Here is a 14,721-nt window from a genome sequence, read left to right as displayed (position 1 = left end):
CTGTCTTCCCAGAAATCTTTGGGACACATTCTCTGGGACAATCACAACACAGCTGACTCTCTGACTTCTCAAGAAAGTCAGGAACCCTTAGAGGAATGGGGAGCCAAACTAGACACTGTCAGCAGGGTTCCTTTTACCGACTAAAGAATCTTATACCTCACCCAAAGTTCCCCATTATCTGTGATCCTCTACACTGAGGATCAAATGAAATATTTGTCAAGTCCTTAGAATAGTGTCTCACACATAGTAGGTGATTAATATTTTCTTGGTGACAAAGTAGAAAAGAGGTCAGAAGATACTAAAAATTACAAAATTCTTAGAAATGAGTTCATACTAACTTATTCTTATTCACTAGCTTAACTATTGATCCTCATATGTCACTGTCCTCTAAACACTCAATAGCTATCTAGTAAATTCCTCTTCTATTGGCATTGTGATAAGCCCTGGGGAGATGAAAATGCAAAGTACAAGAAACTGAGTCATACCTATTGTGACACCCTCCTCCAGTTCCAACTCCAAATAAAAGCAGGAAAAATAAAGAAGTTGAAGTACAATGAGAGGACAGTTCACAGGTCCTCCTTAGAGAAGCAAATACAGAAATTGGCAGAATTGGTTTCATTGTGGATCCAAAGACAACAAGATATATTATTCCATGGCACAGTTGGCCATTTTGCCTTGCAGGGCTCACAGTGAGTATAAGCAAATAGACCACCATGAAGATAATTGCAGCTTGTGATAGAAAACTAAGAATGTTATTTGCTTACAAAATGGTGATATTTTTATCTGTGTTCTGGATGAAGACATAGAAAACATTTGTTGAATTTGCAGATGACAGAAGTGGAAAGGATACTTAATGTCTTGGATGGCAGAGTCCATATTAAGACCCCAAAAGATCTTAACAAGCTAATTCTATGGGATTATTTGAATCAGATTCAATTGAAGAGAGATAAGGAAATGTTCTATATTTTATTTTTGAAAAGTTCAACTATAAAAAAATAAGTGGACTGAGAGGAAAAATGCTAAGCCTGTTAAAATCTGGGAGCTTCAACAGATTGAAACTTTGATATAGGTCAAGAGTGTGATAGAGATAATATTCTCTGAGCTTTCTTGGGAGAGGTATAGAAGAGAGGCAGCATTTCTATTAAATTGTGCCTTAGTCATTCCAAATCTGGACTACTGTGTTTAATTCTGGCCATTATATTTAGGCACAACAACCTGGAGCATATCCAGAAGAGAATGGTGAGAGAAGTGGAAAATAAGGCATCCATCCACTAACTGAAGGAAATGGGGTTATTTATCTCCAAATTTGAAGGGTTACCATGTGAAAGAGGTATTACATCATCCTATTCAGACCCTCTAGACAGAATTAAGGCAATGGGTCAAAATTGCATAGATGCAGACTTAGGCTTCAAAAGTTTCTATATAATATAATTCTCCTTAAGAGAATAAGGGACTGTTTTGGTAGATAAGGGGTGTAGAAATGTTAGTGAAGGGGATTGGAAAGATTTAGATTCTTTGGCATGTCTAGAATGGACTAAATAACTTCTAAGATCTCTTCCAATTTTCAGATTCCATGATTCTGTGAAAAGTAATTGAGGGGAAAACAGTCCTACAGGGTGCTTGGCATGGATTTCAGCTAAACCAGATTATTCTGAAATTATATGTAGATTAAGCCAGAAGGATAATGAGCATGTGTGAAATGGATATATCTGCTGGTATTTTTCTAAGGGCACTTTTCCTACTTGTAGTTCCTAGAAATGCCACTCTATCTCCCATCTCTGTACCTTGGCATTATTTCCCATGCCTGGAATGTTCTACCCTTCTTGACTGTTTAATTCACCTCTTGTCTCTTCAAAATTCAGCTCAAATCTTCTTTTCTGCAGGAGGCCTTTCCTGTTTTCCCCAGCTACTAATGCCTTCCCCTTCCATATACTTTGTTCATATTTTACATATCTAGATATTTTATGTGTCATCTCTCTTGCTAGAATATATGCTCCTGAATAGCAGATACTGTGGGGTTTGGTTTTGGTGCTTCATTCAGTGAGTATCTGGAACCTATACTAAGGATGGCAATATACAAGATGTTGGGAATTACAAGAACAAAAAAGGGAACAATGCTTACTTTTTGAATCCTCTAGTTCTTAGCACAGTGACTCGTGTTATTAGCTGACTTCTCATTAGTAGTGATTGTCTAATTACCTCATTTGAACTCTCCTATTCATTATACTTAAGGTGAAATTACCTGGAACTTAGCAAATACATAAGAAATCTATGTCATAGACAAAGTCATTTAAATCTATTTAATAACTATCATTAATAAAGCACTTTGGGGCAGCTCCATGGTACAATGAATTGAATGCTAGACTTTGAATCAGGAAGACTCCTTTTCCTGAGTTCAAATCCAGACTCACTCACTTACTAGATATGTGACCTTGGGCAAGTCCCTGTTTACCTCAGTTTCCATTTCAGTAAAATGAGCTGGAGAAGGAAATGGAAAACCACTCCAGTACCTCTGCTGAGAAAATCCCAATTGAATCACAAAAAGTTGGATATAATTAAAAATAACTAAACAACAATAAAACACTTTAAGGTTTGCACAGCACATCACAAATATTATTGTACTTTATCCTCACTAAATTCTTATGTAGTAGATCAAGTAACTTTCTTTGAGCTTAGAGCTTCCTAACTCAAGTCCAGCACCCTATCCCTGGTGTTAACTACCTGCTCTTTTTTTGGGGACTAATACTCAAAATATCTGAAAGAAAGAAATGTAAAAGGAATAGAAGTGATGATTTTCTAAAGTCAGAAGTGACTAAGAATGCATCAGAAACTATAGATACATACACTTGTTTTCTCATTTCTGTAATCTTTATTTTGAGAATAATTTATGTACACACCAGTAGTATTCTTCATGAAAAATCAAGGTGGGAACAGGCAAACGTTTATAGATTTTCCAAAGCAAATCATGTCTTTAAGATCTTTCAACTGGCTGAGAGGCAGAGAGAATGTAAGATCCCTCTGTTTACTATCTATTGACTTTTAAATTCCATTGGATTCAGTGAAACAAATTGAAGCTTCAATTCAGCAAATATTCATTAAGTTCCTGCAAAATATTGACACTATGCTAGGAACTAAGGAAAGAAAGATAATAAATAAAATGCTCCAAACAAACTCATAACCTAATGAGAAGACAAGGACACATATACAACTAAATATCACATTTAAAGGGTATAGTAAGTTATTGGGACTAAAGACATATCAAAATTAGAGTCTTCAGCTGAATTTTGAATAAAGCAAATACTCTCAGAAGGCAGGGATGAGGAAAGGATGCCAAAGCCAAAGTTCAATTTGATTATTATACAGAAAATCTGAATATTAGTATGTAATATAGTTAAGGCAAAATTCTGGAGGTATTAAGATGCCATTTTAATGATGACTTTGTTGTCCTCCCACTTTAAAAAAAAAATCTAGTGGGTATAAAAGAAGTAAAATGAGTAAAATTTTCCCCCTGTTATTCATGTACTTTAATCTTTTAAAAACACATTTCTTTATAAATCGTGGTGACAGAGAAAAATCATAACAAAAGGGAAATATCATGAGAGAAAAAAAAAACAGAAAGAGCAACAGAAAGAGTGCCCACTGACACTAAAGCTTAATGTAATATAAAATATTAATAAGTCATACCTTAAAATTAGAATTCCATTAATGAGAAAAGCCAATACGTTTGAGTGAATCTGCCTATAATGTTAATATTTTTTAGGAGTAATCAATCCATTATTTTGTCTTACTATTGTACTTAGTGGCTTAAGCTGACAATGTTGTTTCACAGTGTCTGACTTTTAAAGAAACTCGGTTCTCTCAGCCACTTAATAGATTTAGGTTCATGGAAACTGAATATTTAGTTTAGTTTTTTTTTTGTTTTTTTTTTTGTTTGTTTGTTTGTTTTGATGAATTCTGTGATGTGCTAGGCCCATAGAAAGTTTCTGAGCTGGGAATTGGTGTGATCAGACCTGTATATCAGGAAAGTTAAAAAGGCAGTTGTGTGGATCAAATGCAGTAGGGAGACATTAGGAACAAGGAAACCTGTGAAAAATCATTGCATCAGTGCAGGTGAGAGGTGATGCAGGCCCAAATTTATTTTGCCAGTGGGAATGGTAAAGCAGGGTTGAATGTGAAATCAATTGTACATTTGTTGCTTTCTCAATGGCTAGGGAGGGAGAGAATTTGGAACTCAAAAATTCTCAAAAATGAATGTTAATAATAAGTAATTTTTAAAAAGCAATTGCGAAGATAAATTCAACAGTATTTAATGGACTTACGGGATGAATGAGAGGCAAGAATTTCATAACTCATTTTCTAATCTTATGATATATATATATATATATATATATATATATATATATATATATATATATAAATTTTTATAATCTTATAAGTATTTTTAGCTCTCCTAGTAGATTATAGGTTTCTGGAGAGCCGGACCATAGAGTTCCTTTCCTTTTTTTATTCCCAGGATTCAATGAATATATGCATATATTAATACATATTGCTATTGAATAGAAACTAATTATTTTACTGGTACCAGTGTGAATGCTTCCAAGAATGTCAATACCATTGTGAGCAATAGGAAAGTTAGAGGGGAAACATTAACGATATATAATTAGTTTATGTTTGTATATACTCAATGGTAGGTATTGTTGTCATATTCAGATGAAGGTAGGTGGCAAGGCATTGGTGCTTTGAGTCCGGTACTTGAGACAGGTCTGAGATGGAAACTCAGGATTTGGGCGTGCTTCTTTCTCTTCGAAGTTACATCGAAGCTGTTCTCTGGTTGATCTGTAACAACAGAAGTTTCTCTGAGGCAGCAGCAGCAGCATCTTTACCAAATTTTGGATCTTAGGTTCGTTTCTCTTTGGCACTTACCCCTACTCACTCTGCAGGAAGTCTGTCGCTACTGGCCATGAGGAGTGACACAGGCAGGAGGGAGAACGAGGTGACTCTCTCTTGGGGTAACTTCAGTGCATTCTATAGTGCAATCTATCCTTTTCTATCTCCTTCCCCCCCACCAAGAAAAAAAAAAAATTCTTAAGCCCAAGGATCTGGCTACCCACTTTGCCTCTTTCCATTTACACAGTCCTCAGACTGAGTACTTACTTCCCCCTCCAAAGGTACCCTGGAAGTAACGGAAGGGGGTACTGCTCTCGGTTTTAAGTGCCCAGTCTGAGCTTGGGGTGAGTAGGAGGTTTCACAGTTCGGTTCTTCGGCAGCCAAGCCTGCCTGTCTGCACCAATGAGACACTGACAGCACCCTCTCCTCCCCCTCCCCAGTCCCCTCCTGCCTGCACATGGGTAGAGCGCTCACCTTCAGAGCTTGTTTCATGAATGAGGCCAGATGCATAACTCCACACTGATCATTTTCTGTCCTCCCCTTTCTGCTGTATTTTAACTGCAGCCCCCCAGCTCCCAGCTGGCTCTCTTCCCCTCCCCCACTAGATAGAAGTTATTACATGAAGAGATCAGCTTACCAGTTGTCTTCAGAGCTGAGACTGAGAGCAGAGCTCCTGGTAGTAGAGACTGAGAGAGAGAGAGAGAGAGAGAGAGAGAGAGAGAGAGAGAGAGAGAGAGCATGGTGCCTGTGTAGCAGAACTCCAGGGCTGGGATCCTGAGACACAAGTGCATCTGCTAGCTGTTAGTACTTGGCAGACGGATTTCTCCTCTAGGGTAGCTCTAACTTTGGGTAATAATGTTTGTCAGCTACCTGATATTAACATTGCTCTACGTTCAAACAGCAGTGTTAGCAAGACCTGAGGGAGAGGTAAGCCAAGCAAAATATCTTGTCAAAAGTTATATTCTTGTCAGTATTATGTTTCCTCTTCTATCTACCACGAGGGATCAGGGAGCAGTTTTCCTGTTGGACATTGGGTAACGTTCTGTCTTTAATTTTTACAATTGCCTTGTTTTCTTCTAGATATAGTCTTTCCCCCCTCACCTTCTCTCTTGGAAAAAAAACAAAAAACAAAAAACCAATCCATTATCTTCTAAAATCGGTCTAACAACTAAAAAGAAACTTTCCCTAATATTACCTTCCTGAGCACTCACTTTTTCTATGGGAGAGATTTCTCTGGCATGTACATTTCTCCTCCTAGTGATAGTAAGAGAAAGAGTGCATACCTGATTCCAGGAAGGGTTGGAATTTTGTTTTCATGTGTGTTTTGTATAGAAAGAAATGTGTAAGATTCCGAAGTAGTTATTTTTCCCTCTATCTTCTGTTTTTGCATTTCTTTAATCTGCTCTCCATCCTGCTCCTTACTTCCCCTTTTCTTCTTTTCTTCATGGTTTCATTGTTCCTGTAAAATGTGTTTAGTCACCTTTGTGCCCTGAGTTTGAAGAGTGACAGCAGTGTGACAGGACCAGACATCGGGATCTTGAGTGTGCATGAGGTCCAGACGGGAGAGTGCCAGCAGGAGTGTGGGATGTTAGCTTGTTTATGTGATGTTTCCAGAAATAAAAAAAAGTCATTTGTCTTCATAGTGATCATCCTAATGTGTTTGCTAAAAAGGGGTTTGGCCCGTTGTTGAACCTGGTCCATGGATGATTTTAAAATATTGGGAAGAGGAATCAGGGGAAAGCACATAAAGGTCTGGGTAGGAAGACACACTGAAGTATGTCCCCTGTCCCCCAGCTGTGGATAAGTATGTAACTCATTCTCCAACCCTTTGGATTCTTCTTTGACTTCCTCCTCACAGAAGTCTGGTAGAATCATCCCTCAAGCAATTGGAGAGAGACAGTAGTTATCCAGAATTTCTTTTCCCTGGTGTAACAATAAGGAGAGTATCAAAAACCTAAGTGAAAAGTCCGGTTCTTGAAGGATGGTACTGAGGCTTCCAGCCCTTTTTGTTTGGCTTGTCAGAGGACTGAGCAGCTTTGGGAAGCCCAGTGTAATTACTTTCCCTGCTAACAGAGAAGTGGAAGTGAAAATCCCTCCAAGTCAGCTGTGGTTTAGGGGTGTGTCATTACTGAGGCTCCCAACCTCCATGTGGCTTCTAGGCACTGAGAGGGAACCTCTCATATTAAACAGCGGTTGTTTTGGGTTATTAGTTCGTGAAGCCCTCTGCTCTCCACACAACAGTTTCTGTGTCTTTTGAAGAAATTAAAGTCCTGAATGGAGGTTTGGTGGTTTGAATGCGTTAGTGATCTGAGTAGCTGAAAGCTGTTCATTGCCCTGTACTTGTAGCCAGAGTATTAAACTTCCCTGTTGATTTTTTTACTGTGCAAAGCAAATGACAAATGGGCTCCCTTAACTCAGGCTGAAGCACTTAAGCATGCTAGAGAGCTCATATGGAAAATATTTCTATCACGGCTGCATGCACATATGGTCTAGGGAGACCCCCATAAAGAGCAAATCACAGAGCAGCAACAATGCTACAGTGCGCCAATTACCCCTATTAGCAGAGAGAATGGGGACAGGCTCTGGACTTACCTGAAAACAACTCACTACATTTGAAGCCCACACTGGAATGTCTGTTTTATGTGTGCTGTAAGTCATATGTCATATACTTTGACCAATGTTGATCTGTTGAACTTTATAATTAGCAAAGCAGATAAAAAATGAAAGGGGATTGATTACAAGTGGATCTTCCATTTTTTGGTGATATATAGACTGCATTCTAAAAAGGAAGCCAGAGAGGATCTGCCTTTCAAATCAAATTATATACACTTAATTATGAGACCTGATAGAGAAAACAGGAAGTAAAAAGGTGACTGGTTCTTTGTTTCTCCTTTGCTGGAGATCATTGTATTACATGTGTGTGTTTCTAGTTGCTGCAAGATTTCGATTCTGTAAATACTGTTTTGGGAAATTATTAGAATCTTTTCCCCTTTGGTGGAAATGAAGTGATGAGGAAGGAGAGGCCCCCTTTGAAAAAGAATGTAGTTTATGTGGAGCTTTGAAGAATGTGGCATTTATTTATAAGAGCCTCCCTCCCCCTTTTATTGCTGTGTTACTTAGAAAATTCACTCATAAACATGTGGCATAGTCCTGAAGTCACCAAGACTCCCCCCACCACCACCACCACAAACTCCTGCCCCACCGCCAGCTGGTTTTCTTGTAGGTTTTAATTATCTTCTCTTTGGATGTTAACAAAAACACATGAGTCAAATGAAGAGAAGAAACAAACCTCCCCAAACTGATGGTTTTATCTTTTGGTCTTAAGAGTTTTCTTTTTCTTTTTTTTCCTGTGGCATTTGGCTTCTTAAAATCATGGTGAGTTTTGGGAATAGAGTGGTTTGCCTTTTGTGACTGTTCTTCTGTTACTTTCTAAGTATTTGATGTTCTCTTGGATAGGAGAAATGCGAATGGGGTGATAGAGGTGAGGAAGGTAAAAGCTCTGGGCATAGAGAAAGTTAGTTGACATCATACATCTGAAACTACATTTGGAGTCCCTTCTCTGGCATAAATGGGCATGTATTTGATAAGGGCTGGGTAGATCTACAATGAAAAACTCATTCATTCTTTCATCTTTTCACGTTCTGTGTTTCAGGGGAGGCTAAAGTCACATGGCGGGGGTTTAAAGCATTCAGAATGTTGCTCTTAGCAGGAGGGTAACAACAGCAAAGACCTGTAAAGTTCAGTTTCCCTCTGAGGATCCCCGAGGAAGTAAAACAATGCAGAGAATTTAAGGTTGTGTGTACCAGGAGAGTGCCAGAAGCCACTTTTCTTTGTAGGGGAGCAGCAAGAGGATAGAAGTATTTTTTCCTATGGCTGGTGTGTAGCTTGCCCTCTCTCTCAGATGGTTTTGTGAAGTGGAGACTTATGTGTTGAAGCATGAGAAACCTATAAGTGTTAAGTGAAATACCTTGTTTTTTCCAAAAGGAATAGATTTGCACATGGTGGTTTTAAGAAAGACAGGGATAGAAGGGCAAAAGAGATGGAGTTTTTGCACGTGTGTGTTTCTAGACTAGAGGTTTTATTTTTTTTCCCTCTTACAGCTTATATGATATATTGCTGGTTAAGCAATTCCCTATAATTCTTTCTCTTTCATTGGAATTTACTTTTGTGAGGCTTGAAAAATTCAATAGGCTGACAAGTGAATTTTGCCATGGAGCCCCCTGCTGACACTGCCAACTACTTCTGTGCTGCCAGAGGTCTGACAGTTCTTCATTAAGCCTGGATGATGGGATAGGCAACTAAGCAGAAACCAGTCATTTTCTTCTTGTCTCTACCCCCTGCTGTCCCCCTAACTACACCTTCTGCTGTGGCTAGGCAGGCCTCCTCAATGCACCATCCTCATTCCCAGTTCTGTGGCTTGGTTCATGCTGTTCCCTCTTCTTAGAATGTTGTCCTCTCTGCTTTTCCAAATCCTATATAACCTTGGAAATGTAGTTGCTTTCAAATCTTCTATCAAGCATTTTGCCACTATTCTGGTTCTCTCCTCTCTCTGAACATCTATGTTCCTGGTTTCTACCAGGCTATTGTCACCTGATTTAATATTGCCATCTGGTCCTTATTTTGTAGCTTTAGTACTTCATGGATTAATTTTTGTTTTTCTTCTAAGATATATGCAACCCTGCAAGTTTAGCATGTTATCACTAGGTAGTAGAAGTGTGTAATGATTCAAGATAATAGGCACCAGCGGCCATTTAGCTTATATTCCTTACTTTATCAAGACTCAGAGAGAGATTGGATGACAGAAGAGTAAAGGCAGAGACTGACGTGAGCTCTCAAATTCCCCTCCAGACAACATTAAAATAATTTTTAAAACGAATTCTGAAGCAGCAGAACCAAGAAAAGAATGGGTTGAAAACAGTTTTCTGAACCAAGATAATTTAGAGTAGCAGGAAAGTTCAGTCTCACTGGGTTGAGAATGGAATACAGTCCAGCATGCGCCACACTAGGAAGACTGTGCCAGGTAAGTTAGCATCCGACTTTAGGTAGAAATGGGTATGTGTGATTGAATTAGCAGCAGTTTCTGGAGCTCTCAGTCACAGACTATAAAAGGACCAGACAACTAGTCAGAAGGAAGTTACAAGGAACTTTTTGCTGGTACTGTGAACAGGATTCTGTTGCCATATGTAGTTCTGGATTGCTTCCAGGGGGCAGAGGAGCACTTAGCAAGAGCAGGGACCCTGGACACAGTTCCAGGGTGGAAAAGAGTGCTTGTGGTCACTTATAGACAAGATCACAGGGCAAGAGAGCAGTGACCACACCTTTTTTTAGTTCATACCACCTTGAAAAAACTGAAATCTTACAGACACTCAGAACTAGCTCTGAAAATAGCAGCACAAAAACCTTGAAGATTGAGATAATGCTCTCTACACCCTGGGGAGAAGAACCCAACTTTAACATAAATGTGAAAATCAAGAAATTGACTGAAAAAATAAGTAAACAACCACAACTAAAAACTTAACCATAGAAAGTTACTATGGTAACAGAGAAGATCAAAACACACACTGAAAAGAAGACAACAATGTCAAAACAGCTAATGTGTGTGCAGCCTCAAAGAAAAATATGACTTGGTCTCAGGGTAAAAATCCTGTAAGAGATCAAAAAAGGATTTTAAAAATTAAAGAAGAGGAAGAGGGAAAGTGGGAAATTAAATAAGAATGATACAAAGAAATCGTTAAAAAAAAAAAAAAAAGAGTCGTTTGGCAAAAGAGACTAAAACAAAAAAACAAAAAAAACAAAAAACAACAACAAAAAAACAAAACACCAAGAAAATAATACCTTAAAAACAGAATACTCTAAATGACAAAGAAGGTATAAAAATTTACTATAGAGAAAAACTCATTAAAATCAGAATTGGTCAAAAGGAAAAAGTATGTAAAAATTACATGAAGAAAATAATTCCTTAAAAATTAGATTTGAATAAGGGGAGGCTAATGCTACCCCCCCTACACACACACAATAAGAAAAAAAAATTAAAAGAATAAAGAAATAGAAGAAACTGTGAAATGTCTCATTGGAAAAATAACTGACATGGTAGATTGGGGGGGAAGTAATTTTAAAAATTATTGGACTGTCTGAAAGACATGATTTAAAAAAAAAGAACTTAGAGATTATATTTCAAAAATATTTTAAAAATTTCAATCTTTTTTATTATGCTACATTATGCTATATATGAAAATGCTTGTTTTATTCCATAAATTTAAAATAGAATAAATGTGTTTTTTTTAAATGTCAAGGAAAATGTCCCAATGTTCTAGAACCAAAAGATAAAGTAGACATTGAAAGAATACAATCTGAAAGAGATCACAAAATGAATATTCTCAGGAATATTCCTGATCTGTCAGATCAAAGAGAAAATACTAAAAGCTTCCAGAAAGAAACAATTCATATATCATGGAACCATAGTCAGGATAACTGTGACCATACTCACCTTAGTTCATATCACCTTGAAAGAACTGAAAACTTATAGAGCCCTAGAACTAGCTCTGAAAACAGCACTGCAACACCCCAAAAGTTTGGGATTAGCAGCTTCTACATTAAAGGAGGGGAAAGAAACCAGGATTACAACCAAGAATCACCTACTAAGATTTTTATACATTACCAACACAATCCAACAGCAAGAGATACAAAGAGAAATTCCATTCAAAATAACAGTCGATAGTATCAAATATTTGGGAATATATCTACCAAAGGAGAGTCAGGAATTATATGAGCAAAATTACAAAACACTTGCCACAAAAATAAAGTCAGATTTAAATAATTGGAAAGACATTCAATGTTCTTGGATAGGCCGAGCGAATATAATAAAGATGACAATACTCCCCAAACTAATCTATTTATTTAGTGCTATACCAACCAGACTCCCAAGAAACTATTTTAATGACCTAGAAAAAATAACAACAAAATTCATATGGAAGAATAAAAGGTCGAGAATTGCAAGGGAACTAATGAAAAAAAAGTCAGAGGAAGGTGGTCTAAGTGTACCTGATTTAAAGCTATATTATAAAGCAACAGTCACCAAAACCATTTGGTATTGGCTAAGAAATAGACTAGTTGATCAGTGGCATAGGTTAGGTTCACAGGACAAGATAGTGAATAAAAATAGCAATCTAGTGTTTGACAAACCCAAAGATCCCAAATTTTGGGATAAGAATTCATTATTTGACAAAAACTGCTGGGAAAACTGGAAATTAGTATGGCAGAAACTAGGCATGGACCCACATTTAACACCACATACTAAGATTAGATCAAAATGGGTCCAAGATTTAGGCATAAAGAACGAAATCATAAATAAATTGGAGGAACATGGGATGGTTTACCTCTCAGACTTGTGGAGGAGGAAGGAGTTTGTGTCCAAGGGAGAACTAGAGACCATTATTGATTACAAAATAGAACATTTTGATTACACCAAATTAAAAAGTTTCTGCACAAACAAAACTAATGCAAACAAGATTAGAAGGGAAGTAACAAATTGGGAAAAAATTTTTACAGTTAAAGGTTCTGATAAAGGCCTCATCTCCAAAATATACAGAGAATTGACTTTAATTTATAAGAAATCAAGCCATTCTCCAATTGATAAATGGTCAAAGGATATGAACAGACAATTTTCAGATGATGAAATTAAAACTATTTCCACTCATATGAGAGAGTGTTCCAGGTCACCATTGATCAGAGAAATGCAAATTAAGACAACTCTGAGGTATCATTACACACCTGTCAGATTGGCTAAGATGGCAGGAACAGATGACGATGAATGTTGGAGGGGCTGTGGGAAAACTGGGACACTGATGCATTGTTGGTGGAGTTGTGAAAGAATCCAACCATTCTGGAGAGCAATCTGGAATTATGCCCAAAAAGTTATCAAAATGTGCATACCCTTTGACCCAGCCATACTACTACTGGGCTTATACCCCAAGGAACTACTAGAGAAGGGAAAGGGTCCTGTATGTGCCAAAATGTTTGTGGCAGCCCTTTTCATAGTGGCTAGAAGCTGGAAGATGAATGGATGTCCATCAATTGGAGAATGGTTGGGTAAACTATGGTATATGAATGTTATGGAATATTATTGTTCTATAAGAAATGACCAACAGGAGAAATACAGAGAGGCTTGGAGAGACTTACATCAACTGATGCTGAGTGAAACGAGCAGAACCAGAAGATCATTATACACTTCAACAATGATACTGTACGAGGATGTATGCTGATGGAAGTGGATTTCTTCAACATAGAGAAGAGCTAATCCAATTCCAATTAATTAATGATGGACAGAACCAGCTACACCCAGAAAAGGAACACTGGGAAATGAATGTAAACTGTTATTTTTACCTTCTGAATCCAATTCTTCCTGTGCAACAAAAAAAATTCGGTTCTACACACATATATTGTCTCTAAATTATACTGTAATATATTTAACATTTATAAGACTGCTTGCCATCTGGGGGAGGGGGTTGGGGGAGGAAGGGAAAAAATCTGAATAGAAGTAAGTGCAAGGGATAATGTTGTAAAAAATTACCCATGCATATGTACTGTCAAAAATGTTATAATTATAAAATAAAATAAAAAATTAAAAAAAAAATAAATAAATGACAAAAAAAAAAAAAAAAAAAGAATCACCTACTAAGCAACACTAAATATAATCCCTCAGAGGGGGAAATGAATTATTTGATGAAATAGAGGACTTTCAAGCATTCTTGATGAAAAGATTAGAGCTGAATAGAAAATCTGACTTTCAGATATAAAACTCAAGAAAAAGATAAAGAGTTAAACAATAAAGAGAAATCATAAGTGATTTAATAACTTTAAACTGTTTCTATTCCTATATGATGATGAAGATGATACTTGCAACTCACTCCTAAGAATTTTCTTATTATTACAGCAGTTAGAAAGAATATATATAGATAGAGTGGACCATGATGCGATGATATAAAAAAAAAAATAAAGGGTAAAAAATAGGGATGAATTAGGAGAAGGGATAATGGAGAGGTCGAATGAAGTAAATTATCTCACATAAAGGTGCAAAAGAGCTTCTACAGTGGCAGGAAATGGGGTGGGGGGAAGTGGCAGGCAACTCTTGAGTCTTGCTGTCATCAGATTGGTTCAAAAAGGGAATAAAACACACACTTAATTGTAAAAAGAAATCCATCTTCTCCTCCTGAAAAGTAGAAAGGAAGGGGAATAAGAAAAGGCGAGATTAATGGAAGGGAGGGAATTACAGAATATAAATAAAGATAATTTTGATTATATTAAACTAAAAAGGTTTTACACAAATAAAACCAGGGCAGCAAAAATCAGAAAGAAAGCAGAGGAACTAAGGGGGAAAATTTACAGCAAGTTCTCCAAATGAAAAGAACTCATTTCTCAAATAATATAGAATTTATAAGAATATAAATCAATCCTCAACAAATAAAGAGTCAAAGGATATGAACAGGCAGTTTTCAGATGAAGTCAAAGCTATGTATAGCCATATGAAAAAATGCCTCTGAGGTACAACCTCTTATCTGTCAGACTGACTAATATGATATAAAAGGAAAAATGACAAATGTTGGAGAGTCTGTGGGTAAATTGGGAGACTAATACTCTATTTGTGGAGTTGTGAACTGATCCAACTATTTTGGAGAACAATTTGGAACCATGCCCAAAGAGCAATCAAACTGTGTATACCCTTTGACCCAGCAATACCACTACTAGATCTGTAATCCAAAGAGATTTTTAAAAATGAAAAGGATCTACATGTACAAAAATATTTGTAGCAGCTCTTTTTGTGGTGGCCAAGAATTA

The 14,721-nt window shown here is 37.0% G+C and overlaps 1 protein-coding gene across 2 annotated transcripts in view; it reads left to right on the top strand.

The window, feature by feature from the left end:
* Nucleotides 1–14,721, top strand: part of THSD4 (thrombospondin type 1 domain containing 4) — a 934,909-nt gene that overhangs the window by 584,691 nt on the left and 335,497 nt on the right. Inside the window, exon 1 of one of the 2 annotated variants that reach the window (XM_074294658.1) lies at nucleotides 5,646–5,814. The exons of the other annotated variant lie outside the window; for it this stretch is intronic. Within the exon in view, the coding sequence (XP_074150759.1) occupies nucleotides 5,743–5,814 (72 nt within the window). The 5' untranslated portion in view covers nucleotides 5,646–5,742. Of the gene's footprint in view, nucleotides 1–5,645; nucleotides 5,815–14,721 lie in introns of those variants that run through there. 2 annotated transcript variants of the gene reach the window in all.

The sequence above is a fragment of the Sminthopsis crassicaudata genome, chromosome 2 (assembly GCF_048593235.1).
Source record: "Sminthopsis crassicaudata isolate SCR6 chromosome 2, ASM4859323v1, whole genome shotgun sequence".
NCBI lineage: Eukaryota > Metazoa > Chordata > Mammalia > Dasyuromorphia > Dasyuridae > Sminthopsis > Sminthopsis crassicaudata.
This window is presented reverse-complemented; position numbering and strand designations above follow the sequence as displayed.